Raw genomic sequence first — 16,531 nt, forward strand, 5'->3', positions numbered from 1 at the left:
CAACAACGTACAAGGTGAGCCTTTTGCCAGTTGGCATAAAACAGGCTCTTAGGGTCACAATAGGCGAGTGGGTTTTCTAAGCTCTGCCTTATAGCTCTTTAAATTTTTCCTCTCCCTACTTAAAAGACATCCCTTGACCCTGCCCTAACCACTGCCCTGCCTGTAGCCTTTCCTTTCTCAATAAAGAGCTTGAGACCATCACCTTCACAACTCCCCAAGCACCCTTCCTCACAATATCCTCCTGAGGTTTGGCCTGGGTATAGCACAGAATTCCCATTCTGTCACTGAACTTCCAAATTTTCACTGAAGACTCCTCCTCTGCAGGCTCTGTACAGCCTCTGACACTGGATAATTCCAGGCTCCTGAACATTCAACATAGGTTTCATCCAGCCATGGTTCCACACTTATATCTAATGGCTCTCTCCTAATAGCGAGAAGTCCTCCGCACCTTTTTCATTCCACTCACTGTCGTTTCCTATCTAGCCCCCATTTCTTTCATACATCCCTTAAACCTTAACCACTACTTTTATGCTCATAATACTAAACAGTAACATTTCTTGAAAAATTTATTACTCTTCTTTCTTCATCCTCTCTGCCTCTTGACCAAGGAAAACTTGTCATTGCCCCTAAACTTTTCAGTTAAATGCCTCAGACAAGCAGTTCTCTTGGGCAAGAGCATCATCAAACATGACTCTCTCTCTCTCTCCAGTCATCCCCTCAATTCACATCTTCCATTTGCTGCCTTTGGATGTAATCATGGTATCTTCCTGACCCCGAACTTTCCTCTTATTAGTCATCTGACTGGAGCAGGAGCCCACTGGCCACGGTGCTGTACAAATACGGACCAAAAAGACACTCCCTACTCAAAGAGAGGTAATTTCTTCCCGCATCACCACTTCCATGTTACCCATCTACGCTACTGCCTTGACTCCACTTCTAGGCCTTCATCTCCTCTCACTGGTTCTTCAGCCTCCTTCAAGTGTCAACCCTCCAAACCCAAGCATATGCAGCAGAATGCCCTCCTTCTCATATGTACAAATGAGCATGACCATGTCATCCCATCCTCAAACAAGTCCATTGGTTCCCCAATCATTTTAGGACACAACTCAGTTAATCTTTGTTATAAAGTCTTCTGTGGAGTTGCACCAACTTCTGCTCACTTTCTTATACCACCTGCTTCATCTCTTAATTTTACTATTGTTGGTGAAAGGTTTTTTCCTCTGCAAATCCAGCTGCCTGGAACAAGCTTCCTTTATACTTTGGGGACAGCTCTCCGATTTGGAATGTAGCAAGGAGGCATGGCCTTCCTGAGAGGCGGACACGAACGGAACACCGCAAGCCACCTGGTGGGCGGAGCCAGGAGGACCATGCCCTACACACCAGAAGCAGATGGGCTGGACAGGAAGAGGAAGTATAAAAGGCCAGCCCCGCAGCTCAGTTGGGAGGGAGCTGCCAAGGGAGACAGATATATCTTCCCTGCTGCTGGAATGGGATCCCAAGGAGAGCCATGGCTGACCAGGGCATCTGCACGAACTTCCCAAAACCCCGGCCACTCCCAACACTGAGGAGCTGCTACTGCTACCCTTGCCAGTATATCCCAGGGAGACTGAGGACGACCCCTGGACACTGGTACACCCAAGGGGGAGAGTCCAGGAAAACCAGACAACAGTCTGGTTGAGAGCTGACCCGATACAAGGTCAACGTGTTGCGGACGGATCCCTGCTGACCCAGTGGCAGACCACGCCACCACTGTTAGGGCCCTGGGCTGGGATGAGGTGAAATTAGGCGGGCTCGCAAACCCCCTGCCGCTCCCCCTCCTTAGGCCAGGAGGCCTGCACTCCTCGGACACCTCTGCCGGAGCCCCAGAGCCTGTGCATGGTGCTCAAGTCTGCCAGAGCCTCACAGACGGAGTTTGGGCTATAGCTCTGCCTGACTGCAGGCCAGGGCCCTGGCTGTTTACTGTCTCGCCCCACTTGAGGGCTGGGCTTCTAACTTAGCACCACTCTGTCCTGACCACTGGCCAGAGCCCAGACTGTTTGCGGCCCTTCCCTGTTTGAAGATCAGGGCCCACAGAGCACTGCTAAATCCCCCTTTCTTTGTTTTGAGTGTATTCTAGCAGACCAGACTGCGAGAAGGCGTGGCCCCCCGCTCAGAGGGACTGTCATGACCACCTACATGGACACTGGTTCATCCTGTCTCCTACAAACTTCTACATGACTTTCTGATCAACAATCATCTTCACTTACAAGAACTGAACATGTGATATGATGCACATGTGTTTGAGCAGGATTGCAGAATAAGCAAGTGTCTGCTGCAAAATCAGAGAAGTCTCAAAATCATGCCTACCATGATCGTATCTTCATTATATCAATTTATTTGGCCATAAAGGGCCACTGTTTTCTTTTAACCACTTGCATACCATATCTCCCTGACATATGACCACTCCAGTTAGATAAGTGAAGCAGCACTGCTTTTGATATATGGGATGTCAAACCACAGCCTACAGCAGGGGTAGTCATTAGGTGGACCACGGGCTAAATCCGGACCACTAAACGTTTTTGAACAGACACCAAAATCTTTTTATTTACTTATCATTATTGGGTTTTTTTATTATTTTCTTCTCTGGAGTCTGGACATTGACCAAGAAATTTGGACCTTGACAAAATATGACTACCCCTGGCCTACAGTGTTCAACATCAGTGACATGGCCAACAGCTGCCCTCATGTTTAATACTGAGATGAGAAGATTCCAAGACTAGATGTCTGCATGCAGTGCTCATCTTGAGATGCACAACCAAGAATTCTTGCATGTTGAGATCTGTAGTTTCCACAGGCTGCACTTCCACATTGAGAGGACAGCTGCAATCTGTTAGTTTATGCATGTGACATTTGATCTCGTCAATGCAGCATTTGAAGGGATAAAGTTTGGATATCCCAATGTACATCAAAGGACTAAACAATTATACTTTTTCTTCTGCCCTCAGACCCACAGGGCACAAGAGTGATGGCAATTTACTAAGAGAAAAGCAAAGCTGCAAGCTGTTGCTTCAGGGACTTAGGCCAGGAGATGGCCAATGAAGTTGCTACAGCAAGTGTTCCCAAAAGAGATTTGGTTTTGGAAATCTTTAAACGACTTTACACATCATGAGAATTGCTTGAGGAAATCAAATCTCAAGTTCTTCAATCTTATTTCTACACTTGCCAAGTCTCAACATTTCAGAGCACCAGACTGACTTCCGAGAGCCCAGAAAGGCTTCGCTGAAATTCAATACATTTATATTGAGTTAAGTGTTTGGTGAATTTGATTTTGGTTTCCTTCACTGTCTTTATAATGACACCTGTTACACAGACTGTACAGCATTTCTATCAAGCTTTAGGGTACAAATCAGTAAAAATTAGAGTTTGCTAAACCCTTATTCCTTTTTATAGCACTGTCATCAACCATTCTGTCTTTATCTTAAAAAAAAAACAAAAAAACAAAAAAAACACACACTCCACTACTGCAAACAGGGGGGCTGGATGGCTCACACTATTAATGGGACACAGTTTTTCACCTCTAGGCTGCTGGTACAAATCTAGATCAGTAGCAACGAGCAACTCTATCTGACAAATGTTTAGCAAATAATGAAAATTAGTTTAGAGGGCACTTGGGTTGAGAACTCATCACAAAAACTGAGCCACCAATGCTGTCATTTAGTGACAGTTTTGTGGCAGAAATCACAGGAGACAGGAAAACATGAATGGGCCAGAGAGAGTGAGCTCCACTCTCCCCACTACAGATTGTTCCTCCAAGTCAAGGTTGAGGCATTAAGGAGACGCTTGTACTGCAAATGCCTATGCTATGCCTCCCCACAGAGGACTTCACATAAGAGATTTAAAGCTCACATTACCTCTTTTCTTAGATTCTTCTTTAGTCTCTTATTTGGTCTAGTGTGCTTTGGATACCTTGGTCTGAATTTTGTGGGTGTCTGAAACAGCCTCCAGCACTCTCACTGGGAGACGGGATCTTACTTCTCTTCCATGCCTAGTCGAGACTTTACATCTCCCCCTCATCCTAATACAAACTGCCTCAGGTTCCCAGTCTTGATCCATTTCTCCATATCTTATCTCCCTATGGGAGAACTCAATGCTAGATCAGAAATCACTTTTCAGAGATGACATTTAACTTTACATCTCCCTCAGTTCATTCTCTTCATTTACCTTATGCTTGGCCTGTCAGCTCAAATCTACAGCATAAGAACAGCCATACTGGGTCAGACCAAAGGTCCATCTAGCCCAGTATCCTGTCCCCTGACAGTGACCAATGCAGGTCCCCCAGAGGGAATTAACAGAACAGGAAGTCATCAAGTGATCCATCCCGTCGCCCATTTCCATCTTCTGGCAAACAGAGGCTAGGGATATCATCCCTTGCAAATAGCCATTGATGAACCTATCCTCCATGAATTTATCCAGTTCTTTTTCGAACCCTGTTATAGTCTTTGCCTTCACAACGTCCTCTGGCAAGCAGTTCCACAGGTTGACTATGCGTTGTGTGGAAAAAAATACTTCCTTTTGTTTGTTTTAAACCCGCTGCAGATTTTCATTTGGTGACCACTAGTACGGTGTTATCAGAAGGAGTAAATAACGCTTCCTTATTTACTTTATTTTATAGACCTTTAGCATATCCCCCCTTGGTCGTCTCTTTTCCAAGCTGAAAAGTCCCAGTCTTAATCAATCTCGCCTCATTTGGAAGCCATTCCATACCTCTAATCATTTTTGTTGCCCTTTTCCAATTGCAATTTATCTTTTTTGAGATGGGGTGACCACATCTGCATGCAGTATTCAAGGTGTGGGCGTACCATGGATTTATACAGAGGCAATATAATATTTTCTGTCTTATCTATCCCTTTTAATGCTTCCCAACGTTCTGTTCACTTTTTTGACTGCCACTGCACATTGAGTGTAAGTTTTTAGAGAACTATCCACAACTCCAAGATCTCATAATTTCCTATTAAATGTTTGCAAGAATAACTTCTTCCTTGTGAGCAGAATTTCCTCTAATCTCTCATGTCATGCATTTATTCCCCTCTGCCTTCTTTATACATACACAAATCAACCGTATGTCTCTTTGAGGCTATCACTTTAACTTATGCTCCCAAAAAATCACAAAATTTGGAAACATCCTGGACCATTAACCTTTTTCTTCTCATCTGCAAGTCATCCAGTACCATCCTCAGAATACACTCACTGCTGAAATCTTTATTTACACTTTCATCATTTCTTGTCTCAATATTTATCACGTCATTTTGTAGACTTTTGGAAGGCTTACACTCAACTTCACGGGGTCAGAATGTTGCATCCAGACTATTCTCTCCTTTCAGGAAGTATGACTATATTACCCCATCTTTCACTATGGTCACTGGCTTGAAGTCCATCACCAACTGAAAACTCCCTCCCTAGCTTTCATAACTAGGCACTTGTTGCACCCTATCACTGTCATAACCACTTGAAATAATTCCGCTCCTCCAGTCTTTGTTACCTTTCAGTCCTCTCTTTAAAACTTCCCAACACTACAAGTGACTCTCACTCAAGTTGACCTGTGTCTTCCCTTTACAACACCTCAACCATTTTTTAAAATCTTGCCTTCATCACTTCCTGTTTGACGTAGAACATTGTATTACAGATGCTAGAGCGCCGATGTTCAGAATACACCCCAAGAGGCAAAATACGCTTTCCAAAGTCTTAAATACGACCTATGGCCCATTTCTCGACTGCTTGGTGAGGATCAAAGCTGATCAGCTACAGGTTTTTAAATCACAGGTAAATTCAAAACATGAAGTTTCTATTCCTTTGTCAAGGAAGTATAAATATCATGTACTTAGAATTTATGTCAATTTTAATACAAATTGGGTGTGGGCTTCAGACTCCTTGCCAACTGATACTATTTCACTCATTCATCAGAGTTTAGGTACCCTTAATTATACTGCATTTCCTCATTTCTGCACTTTCTATGCCCTTCATTCCGTTAACATTTACTCATCTTTACTGCTTTTATATTTCTACTATTGTTTTTCTCTTTACATGTCACTTTTCCTTTACTACCTGCAAGAGTCTCTGTATACAACTTAAGGTATTGGTCTTTCAACAAAGGTCTGAATATATCATTCAGAAGGTGCTACCTAAAAATAAATTGCATACATGCTGAGGGAGAGGGCCCAAGTGTATTATATATTATAACACTGCCTCCAAATGATAGGATTTTACTAACTGGCATACAAACCACACTCATTATGAGCAGCAGTTGGGAATTCAGCCTAAGGAGAAACATTTATTACCCTGGTATAACTGATCACTATAGATTAGAATGAAATTGAGTAAATGGCAAACACACACAAGTAAAATAAGATAGTCTGTGTTCTATTCAGGTTATCTAAAAATCCTCCTATACAGCAAGTGAATAAAATGGTGTGAGAACCTCACACCAAACAATTGAATTTATTATGGAAAAGCAGCCATTTCAACCCTTATGCTCCCTGATGCAGTCAAATTAGCGAAGAGTCAAGGTCAAAATCACCATTTAGACAAGCCACATGAGTGTCATTTATATGCTGCAAAGTAAAATACCCAACTGCAGTCTACTTGTCAGGTGATGCGCCAGTCTGGTGAGCATCAGGCACATATTTTGATTTATTCATTTTACTGAGGAATTTTATAGTTACAATGAAGTTACACTCAGATGAGTGACACTGTCATAAGATGCACCTTGTTACCCTATGCGTCTGTACCCTCTGTTTTCAATTTTAAGCCCACTTAGTTTACAGACAAAACCTACAGCTTTTACTGCCATCAATATTGCAGAGGCGGACTAGCTATGGAAGAGCAAGCTGTATTCTATTTTGCTTCATGAATCAACAGGATTGCCAGCTCAGTTCTGATTCCAGAACCTTTATGCTGATAATGTTAAGAAGCAGAAAGAACACAGCTTGACATTCAGAAAGCAAGCTTTGCTTTCAGTGCTGAAAGCTAGGAAAAAAGTTCACTTTCAATTTGTAAAGTGAGCATATATATTAATATAAAATTTTGCAACTGTATAGTGCCTTTCCTCAGAAGAGCTCAATATGCTTCATAAACAAATATGCCTTACCCGTAGGGCAGGTGAGTATTAAATTGCTATGCACACCTGTGTAAGTAAGTGTACACTCATTTCACAGATTTTGAAAACAAGTTGTAGCAATAAGCCCAAGGACACACAGTAAATCTATTGCGTAGTCTTGATTTTCATGCCCCTACTCTTACCAACTTACCACACCACAGTCACTAATGCCAACATTTCCAAAGTTTTCTGATTTTGGATACCTCATTTTATGACTGTCCAATGTCAATTACCTTAAGCCTGATTTTTAAAGCTCTCACTCACTTCCAACTGAAGTCAAGGGGAGCTCATCTAATTAGTAAGTTGCAACTGGGAATTTTAATTTGTTAAGACTAAATGACTGATGTGACTTGTTTAAATGACTTTGACCTCTGAAAGTCTGGTCCACAGTATCTTAAAAACTGACATTCCCATAATCGGCGGCCACTTTTGAAAATTTGGGCCTACACACAGAATTCTAAGATGTCAGAGAAGTAGGTACAAAAACGTTAGCATGCAGCAACTCGGTATAGTGAAAATGAGGACAAACATTAAAGCACCAGGCATGAGAAAAGGTTCTTAACTTTACTTACTCTTGTCCCAATTAAGTTAATGTGATTAAAGTTAAGCATGTGCACACAACTTCGTAGGATCAGGTCCTAAATGTTTATCATGTTATTTTGCTATTGATCAGATATTACAATCCCATCATTAAACTAACACAGCATTGCAAAATCACTGAAGTTTACCAATTTAGGCACATTTACCCACCCAGCCTTTACCATAGTGATGTGTGTGTTAATAATTATATCCTCATGCAAAGGAAAAATATTTGCCTATGCAACTAGAATTTTGCAAGACCAAATTAATATGTACTAACACCACTTCTAAAACGAGAGAATAATAGAAGGGGGGAAAAAAGCATTGGCTATTAATCCTCAGAGATCATACCTACGCTACAAAAAAAAAAGTATTTTAGGCATGTTACATAATGTGTTAACACACATGTTAAAATCGTAGTATGGACAAGGTAAATTGCAGGTTTAGCAGATTAGTCAGTCAAGATAAATCTTAACAGAGAGCATACTTTTTTCTTGACCAGCCAACACATTAAAACTATAACTTATCCTGTCTACACCAGGATTTTAACATGCATTAATGATTAGTTAACATGTTTAAAATACGCTTTTTCCCTAGTGAAGACAAGGCCTGAAAGTCTTAAAGCCAAGCAAAGATATGTTTTACTTCTGTATATTGCCTTAAAAGTTGCATACATTTGCTTTAAATTTACTACTGTACCAAAAGGACCATGGATGTGTAAACCTAGTTTAATAAATGCAGAGACAACCCTTCAGTCACTGGAACAAACCCACGCACTGAAGCAACTGGAAAGCAATAGCATTGCAGAAGGAGAAGGAACAGCATGTACTCCCAGACATCCTCATTCAACACATTTTACTTCCTATAGCAACCACACAGATTCACAGCCTATAAACAATCCCACCATGCTAGGCAATGGAGGTGGTGGTTGGTTTTGCTCCATGAATATCTGCTCCTACTGCACGGAGGATCAGCTCCCTCTGGTTGGGTATTGTTTGTTTCCCTTATCTCAGGCCCTGTCTCTGCTGAGTTTGGAAGTACCTGGAGACAGGGATGAGAACTGTTCCCAGGCAGAAAATCATCACCAACATCATTATTCCCCCTCCACCTGGGAGATTTAGAAGGTCAAATATGTCATGATCCTTGACACAGAAGATCCATGACCATGCTTTTTGTCTGGTCAAGCAAGCACTGGTCCTTGGGAGAAAATATGAAGGAAAACAGGTGTCCTTCCCAAGGACGGCAGACTCCAAAAAGGGGATGAAGGAATAGAGTGATATAACATGGTGGGGATATAGATAATGTGAGGTTACCTAAGAACAAAAAAAGAAAAGGAGTACTTGTGGCACCTTAGAGATTAACAAATTTATTTGAGCATAAGCTTTCGTGAGCTACAGCTCACTTCATCGGATGCATTCCAATGAAGTGAGCTGTAGCTCACGAAAGTTTATGCTCAAATAAATTGGTTAGTCTCTAAGGTGCCACAAGTCCTCCTTTTCTTCTTGCGAATTCAGACTAACACGGCTGCTACTCTGAAACCTAAGAACAAAGATGACCAAGGAAGAAGTAGTATCAAATTATGGGTACTCCACTCTTTCTCCAAGAGAGGGTGCCTACAGTGACACCACATGGCAAAGTCTCAACCTGGGTACTCTGGGGTCTCTCCAAGGGCTGGATTAGTGGGTTTATCTGGCATCTCTCTCTTCAGGGAGTTCAATGTCTCAGGTTCTAGTGCTTTTGGTCTCTCTAGGGAGAGATCAGGTGGGGCAGGTCCCCCAAACACTGGGTATGCTGTCAAGGGGTCACAAAGAAGGTCTCTCCAGAAGAATAGGAGCTTTGACAGAGATGAGCCCCAACCTTTCTTGAAGAACCAAGATTCCCCCCCCCCACACCCCAATCCCAGCAGGCTGGCAAGGGAGTATCTCCAAGGAAAACTGGGCTCTCTTACCTAAGAGGCTTGTGGGAGCCCCTTCATGAGGGCAAAGATATACCCATAGGGTAAGAGTTTCCCTCTCCAAGGATGAGAGTCCCTGTCCCACAGCATGCCTATAAAGGGGTCCCCCATCAAGGGGACAGAGGTGCTTCTCCCAGGGGTCTCTGTAAGGGGGGGGTCCCACCTCAAGCAAAGGGGGATTTTTGGTATGCAGGCGGCTCTGCCTGAAGGGAATGGGGGTCTCCTGCCCGCAGGGTCTCAGTCACGGGGAATCCCCCTCCCTTTTGGGGTCCCGCATTAAGGGGGTCAGGGCCCCCCTCCCGGAGGGGAATGCCCCCCCCCACGTTCAGGGGAGCAGCGCTGAGGCGGGGGCGGGGCGGGTCGTCCCCGGGCTCCCCCTCACGTTACCTTCTTGACGGTGCGGGGCGCCTCGGTGACGGTGCCGTCGGGGCTGACCAGCGCCTCTCGCCCGGCGCCGCCGCCGTCCCCCCCGTCCCGGTGCCGGTGCTGCGGGTGATGCGGGTCGCTCCTCTTCATGGCCGACGCCTGCGGCACCTTGGCGGCCCCGGGGGGGAGCCCGGCCGCGGGGAGGCCGGGGCAGCCGCTCACGGGAGGCCGCTCGGCCCCGCACCCCGGGCCGGGGGCCGCCGCCTCACGCTCCCCGGCCGGGGCCGGCAGCGGGCAGGGCGCCCCGGCCACGCCGAGCCCCGGCGCGGGGAGAAGCCCCGGCTCGGCCGGGCGGGAGGGGGCGGCCGCCCCCTTGTCCCTGGGGCCGCCCAGCTCCTTCAGCTCCACGGCGGGAGCCGCCACCTGCACCGACATCGCCGCCGCCGCTGCTCGCCGCCTGCCTGCCTCCGGCTCCCTCAGACCCGGCCGCCGCTGCTCGCCGCCGCCGCCCCTCACCGGCCGCCGCCGCGCGGGGCACCACGGGACATGGAGTTCGCCGCCAGGCCCGCGGCGCGCCGGCCGGGCCCCCCAGGACTACAGCTCCCGGCGTGCTGCGCGCCGAGCGCTCCGCCTCATGGCGGCGGGGAGCGCGGGGGGGCATGGGAGATGTAGTCCTCACCTGCCCGGCGCGGCGGCTGGGGTTCCGGCACAGCAGGGACGTGGGCGACTGGCGCAGGTCCCATCGCACGCGCCTGTTTCCCCAAGCCCCAGATGCATCCACTCAGCCATCCCCCTCGGCCTGGCTCCTGGGTCCCTCCTTCCCCACGGCTGCAGCTGCACGAATTCCCACCAGCCCCTGGGCTGGTACCTGTTTCACAGCCCATCGTCGTGGTGGTTTTTTTTTTTTTTTTTTTTTTTTTTTTTGCTGGGGGAGGATTTGTTTTTCTGTTGAGCAGCTTGTAAACTCTTCAGGGCCAGAACTACACGTGCCTGTACGGCCCAGATCTTGCAAACACAAAGCGCATCCATGCAGTCCCGTTACAGTCCGACTATTCGAGTGAGTAAAGCTTGAATATTTGCCCAATGGGCCCTACATCACAAACAATATATTTTTTAAAAACACATCGTTACTTGTTTCAGAGGGGTAGCCGTGTTAATCTGTATCAGCAAAAACAACGAGGAGTCCTTGTGGCACCTTAGAGACTAACAAATTTATTTGGGCATAAGCTTTCGTGGGCTAAAACCCACTTCATCAGATGCATGGAGTGGAAAATACAGTAGGAAGATATATATACAGAGTACACGAAAAGATGGGAGGTCAGTTCTCACGAGACAATTCAATTAAAGTGTGTTGCAGTCATGCTTAGAGGCCTCAACCACAACTGAGCGAAGCACAGTCCAGACACACATTTCCTCCTCAAGCAGCTTACAGGCTAAATAGATAAGATAGTCAAAGTATAGGAGGGGAAACCGAGGCACACAAACACTTGCCCAAGGTCACACAGCAGAGACAGGAATAGAAACTTGTGCTTCTGACTCCCAGAAGCCATCGCACAATATGCTGTGCCTCCTTAGCAGTTCTACAGACTTGGAGCCTCCTTGCCTGCAACGATATATCAACAGCTGTTAGCGTTTTGTACAGAGGCGGGAACATCTGTTTTGAGGGAGACCCTGGTGACCTTCATATGTCTATAAGGATACAGTTAGCAGAACGGACACTTTTTTTCTTTTCAAAACAATTGTATTGGCTTTGTAAAATATTAGACACCCAAAACTTTTGCTAACGGAGAGTCAGGGTTGCCTCATGCCTTTCCAGAAGGGTCAAGTTCGGCTACAATTCAAACCTTTGAAAACAAGAAAATGAAGCATTAAGGTAACACAAACTTAAACTTCTGAAAACCACGAAATACAAAATTAAGGCGCATGCTACCCCCACTCTGTCATTGCTTCTTTGCTCCCAGAGAGCAAGCATCTCTTTGGGGATGTTTAACAAAAACAAAAACTTGCATCTTTGGAGACCCAGTTCTTTGTCAAAGCTGTAGTCATTGAACTGGGTTTTCAAAGTCATAATTTTATTATTAATTATTATTATTATTAATTTGTTTGTATTTCCACAGCCCTAGGGGCCAGAGTCATGGACCAGGACCCCATGCTGCTAGGCACATACAAACATAGAACACAAGGGCGGCCAGACTGGGTCAGACCAAAGGTCCATCTAGCCCAGTATCCTGTCTTCCGACAGTGGCCAATGCCAGGTGCCCCAGAGGGAATGAACAGAACAGGGAATCATCAAGTGATCCATCCCCTGTTGCCCATTCCCAGTTTCTGGCAAACAGAGGCTAAGGACACCATCCCTGCTCATCCTGGCTAATAGCCATTGATGAACCTATCCTCCATGAACTTATCTAGTTCTTTTTGAACCCTACTATAGTCTTGGCCTTAACAACATCCTCTGGCAAGGAGTTCCATGAGTTGACTGCATTGTGTGAAAAAAAATATTTCCTTTTGTTTGTTTTAAACCTCCTGTTTATTAATTTCATTTGGTGACCCCTAGTTCTTGTGTTTGAGAAGGAATAAATAACACTTCCTCCACACCAGTCATGATTGTATAGACCTCTATCATATCTATCGTAGACATGCCCTAAGTCAAGTTCTTGAAGACTTGTGGTAGGAAAAAAAGAGAGAATGTATACCATTTATAATGTTGTGACACACTCAGATACCATGGTGATGAATGCTGTATAATGGATATAGATGCAGTAGCCATGTTGCTGATCTATACTATATATATTCTAAACACTGGAAAAGTCAATACCCTTCTACAGTGTTTGCTTTTTGATGGCACCCAGTGCACTATAGACATGAACTCAAGATGATTCAGACTGTCTCTGCTTAATAGCATGTGTGCATTTGAGATGAGCAATCTGATTTTCCTACAGCTATTGATTTGTTCTGGCAGTGTTTCTGGGCCAGCCTGTGTGATCATAGGTTTCATTCGTTTAATTAAAGAAAAGGAGACCAGATGGCCGGAGAGCATTGACATTTGTCCCTGGGGATGGATATGGTTAAATGTATTCACTGCCAATATTTCTCAGATTCCTTGAAACCTCTCTTCCGTGACCAACAAAATGCTCATGTGGTTATTCAGGTAGCTTGGGGACCCTCTGCATATTTATCTCCTTATCCCTTCCAAAACCACTTTAATTCAAAAATGCTTTTGATGAGAACATCCATGGGTCTCTTCTTGAGCCCAGTTCCATCCATCTAAGGTCCTTATATTGTTCCCATTACCACAGTATCTGAGCCTCTCTCAGTCTTTAATATATTAATACTCACAACACACCTGTGAGATAGGGACGTATTATCCCCATTTTACAGATGGGGAACTCAGGACAGGGGATGAAGTGACTGGCCCAAGGTCACACACAGGCAGTCTGTGGCATAGCAAGGAATTGGACCTGGGTTTCCTCAGTCCAGCCGAGCACTTTAGTCCCCGGACTATCCTTCCTTCTGCTCTGTGCCTCAGTAAGGTAGGAATACAATGCACACTCCACTTGCAAGGTTAAAAATAACTAATAATTATGGATCAGTCTGCTCATCCTCCAGCAAAATATTATAGCCACCTCGTAGAAGGGTAAATATCTGCAGATTGGAGACACAGCCCCATTTAAATGTTCTTAGACATCTCTCATTTAGGTCTGATCTAGGCTTAAAAGTTTTGCTGCCATAGCTATGTTGGTTAGGAGCGTGAAAAAAACCACACACACCCTAACTGGCATAGCTATACCAGGAAAAAGCCGTAGTATATATGCTATTATACCATTCAAAAAGTCCTTTTGCGGGTATAGTTCTTCATTCAGAGAACTTGTATAAGCTGATTCTCTGCTAGGAAAGTTTGCCAGTATAGCTACAGCATAGACAAGACCCTAGATATTGATCTACCATGACCTCTTTAGCTTGAGAACTCCCACAAGTCCATAGACCAAGGAGGCATTAGGGCACTTCATGGCTATTGGGTATCTTGAGTAGTAACAAACAAGGGTGGCATTTGCTCCCTTTTGCAATTTCCTACAAATTCTAAGCCTCCATCTTTAAAAGATTGTTTCTCTCGGTCCTGTAAATGACTCCATTAGCTGCCCTCTAAAGCCAGCCTTGCAGAAAACTCTCTCTCACAACACATAGTGGCAAAGGTATATCCAACTTCTCCCTCAGACAGTCTTTTCAATGAGGTATGAATGCCTAGATGAGCCATTTAAATGCAAACATTTTTGAGTATGGGTGATCTAGGGAGCAAACACTTGATGGAGTCAAAGCACTTTTTGGAAAGCACTGGATACAATGGGCCAGGTTCTGCTCTTGTTTATGCCATTGGAATGCCAGGGCTGCCACTTCACTGTCTCTATGCTCTTTCCCACCTCTTTTCCCCTTGTGTTCTTCACAGTGAGACATATTCCTGGCCCCCAGCCTTGGCTGCAAGGAATTTAGGTTTCTCCCTGTCCTTCACCCATGTCATGTTTTCTTTTAGGCCTTGTCTCTAAAATAGACATGAGAACTCCACTGATCGGTTTAGCATCCTCCATGCTTCTGAAAGCAAGATGGCAGAGGGAGAGCTTGGAAACAGGTGTGAGGAAGAGCAGGTTATGGGATGTAACAGAGGAACGGGGGGGATTTTTTAAAAAAAGCATGAAAATAGCAGTTTCCAGGATGAAGCCCTGGCTGGGATGATTTAATTGGGGATTGGTCCAGCTTTGAGCAGGGGGTTGGACTAGATGACCTCCTGAGGTCCCTTCCAACCCTGATATTCTATGATTCTATGATAAGCAAAGGGAATTCCCACAATTCCCCGACGGGGAGTGTTGTTATCGCACAAGGCGCTGTGACAACATCCCACAAGGTAGGGTGCTGGACAGTTGAATGGGGCACACCGGGATGCTTACCCATAGTGCAGCACGTCTTTTGCTGATATGTCTTTTGCAGTGCGGAGTCACTGGCAAAGGCAGATGAGTGTGCATACGTTCTAGTGACATTGAAACATGGGCAGCCGTATGCCAGCAAAAATGCTACCCTTAAAACCTTCTAGCATAGTTGTGATATAGATAAATCCTACGTTGTGGATTTATTCCAATATCATGCCTTGATGGCCTTCCACAGATGTAGTTCCACCAGTACAAATGCCTAGCATAGACGAGGAAAGCTGTGATTCACACTGGTACAGCTTACCCCTGCTAGAAACCAGTTCCATTCCTGTCACTAGTTAGGCACCTCACTATGGTCTTGTGTGGACAAACATTCCTAACCAGGCCTTGTAACTGGTAAGGCCAGTCCTGTATCCCACAGCACGCAGGAGTGGGAATCTTCCTGTCCTTTCCTTTCACGAGTACCTCCCTGCTTAATAGTTAAGTCCAAAACAGACTGCAAAGAGTTACAAAGGGATCTCACAAAACTGGGTGACTGGGCAACAAAATGGCAGACGAAATTTAATGTTGATAAATGCAAAGTAGTGCACACAGGAAAAGATAATCCCAACTGTACATACAAAATGATGGGGTCTTAATTAGCTCTTACCACTCAAGAAAGAGTTTGGAGTCACTGTGGATAGTTCTCTGAAAACATCCGCTCAATATGCAGCAGCAGTCAAAAAAAAAACAAAACAAAAAAACCCCTAACAGCATGTTAGAAACCATTAGGAAAAGAATGGATAATAAGACAGTAAATATAATGCCGCTATGTAAATTCATGGTATGTGCACACCTGGAATACTGCGTGCAGTTCTGGTTGCCCTATCTCAAAAAAGCTACATTAGAAATGGAAAAAAGTACAGGGAATTTCAACAAAAAATGATTTGTGGCCTGGAACAACTTCCATATGAGGCGAGATTAAAAAGACCAGGACTTTTCAGCTTGGAAAAGAGACGGCTAAGGAGGGAGGATATGACAGAGGTCTATACAGTCATGACTGGTGTGGAAAAAATGAATAAGGAAATGTTATTTACTCCTTCACATAACACAAGACCAGTTAATAGGCAGCAGGTTTAAAACAAACAAAAGACACTACTTCGCACAATGCACAGTCAACCTCATTGCCAGGGGATGCTGTAAAGGCCAAAACTACAACTGGGTTCAAAAAAGAATTGTATAAGTTCAGGGAGAACAGGTCCATCAATGGCTTTGAGCCAAGATGCTCAGGGATGCAACCCCATGCTCTGGGTGTCCCTAAGTCTCTGACTACCAGAAGCTGGGACTGGATGACAGGGGATGGATCACTCAATAATTGCCCTGTTCTGTTCATTCCATCCGAAGCATCTGGCTTTGGCCACTGTCAGAAGACAGGATACTGGGCTAGATGGTCCATTGGTCTGACCCAGTATGGCCATTCTTATGTACTTGGATTAACTAGCAATGAGCACGTTTCAAATGATAAACTGGGCCCAGGTCTAATAAGCACCACAATTTTTTGATGTTTGCTTGGAGCTCATCCATCTGCAAAATTGGGTTGGTAAG

General features: G+C 44.9%; 1 protein-coding gene across 1 annotated transcript in view; it reads right to left on the bottom strand.

Annotated features, from left to right (window-relative positions):
• Positions 1-10,466, bottom strand: part of AHCYL2 (adenosylhomocysteinase like 2) — a 217,954-nt gene extending 207,488 nt beyond the window's left edge. Inside the window, exon 1 of the mRNA XM_077837570.1 lies at positions 10,053-10,466. Within this exon, the coding sequence (XP_077693696.1) occupies positions 10,053-10,466 (414 nt within the window). The remainder of the gene's footprint in view (positions 1-10,052) is intronic.
• Between the last annotated feature and the right edge of the window lie 6,065 nt (positions 10,467-16,531).

The sequence above is a fragment of the Eretmochelys imbricata genome, chromosome 1 (assembly GCF_965152235.1).
Source record: "Eretmochelys imbricata isolate rEreImb1 chromosome 1, rEreImb1.hap1, whole genome shotgun sequence".
In the NCBI taxonomy this organism is placed as follows: domain Eukaryota; kingdom Metazoa; phylum Chordata; order Testudines; family Cheloniidae; genus Eretmochelys; species Eretmochelys imbricata.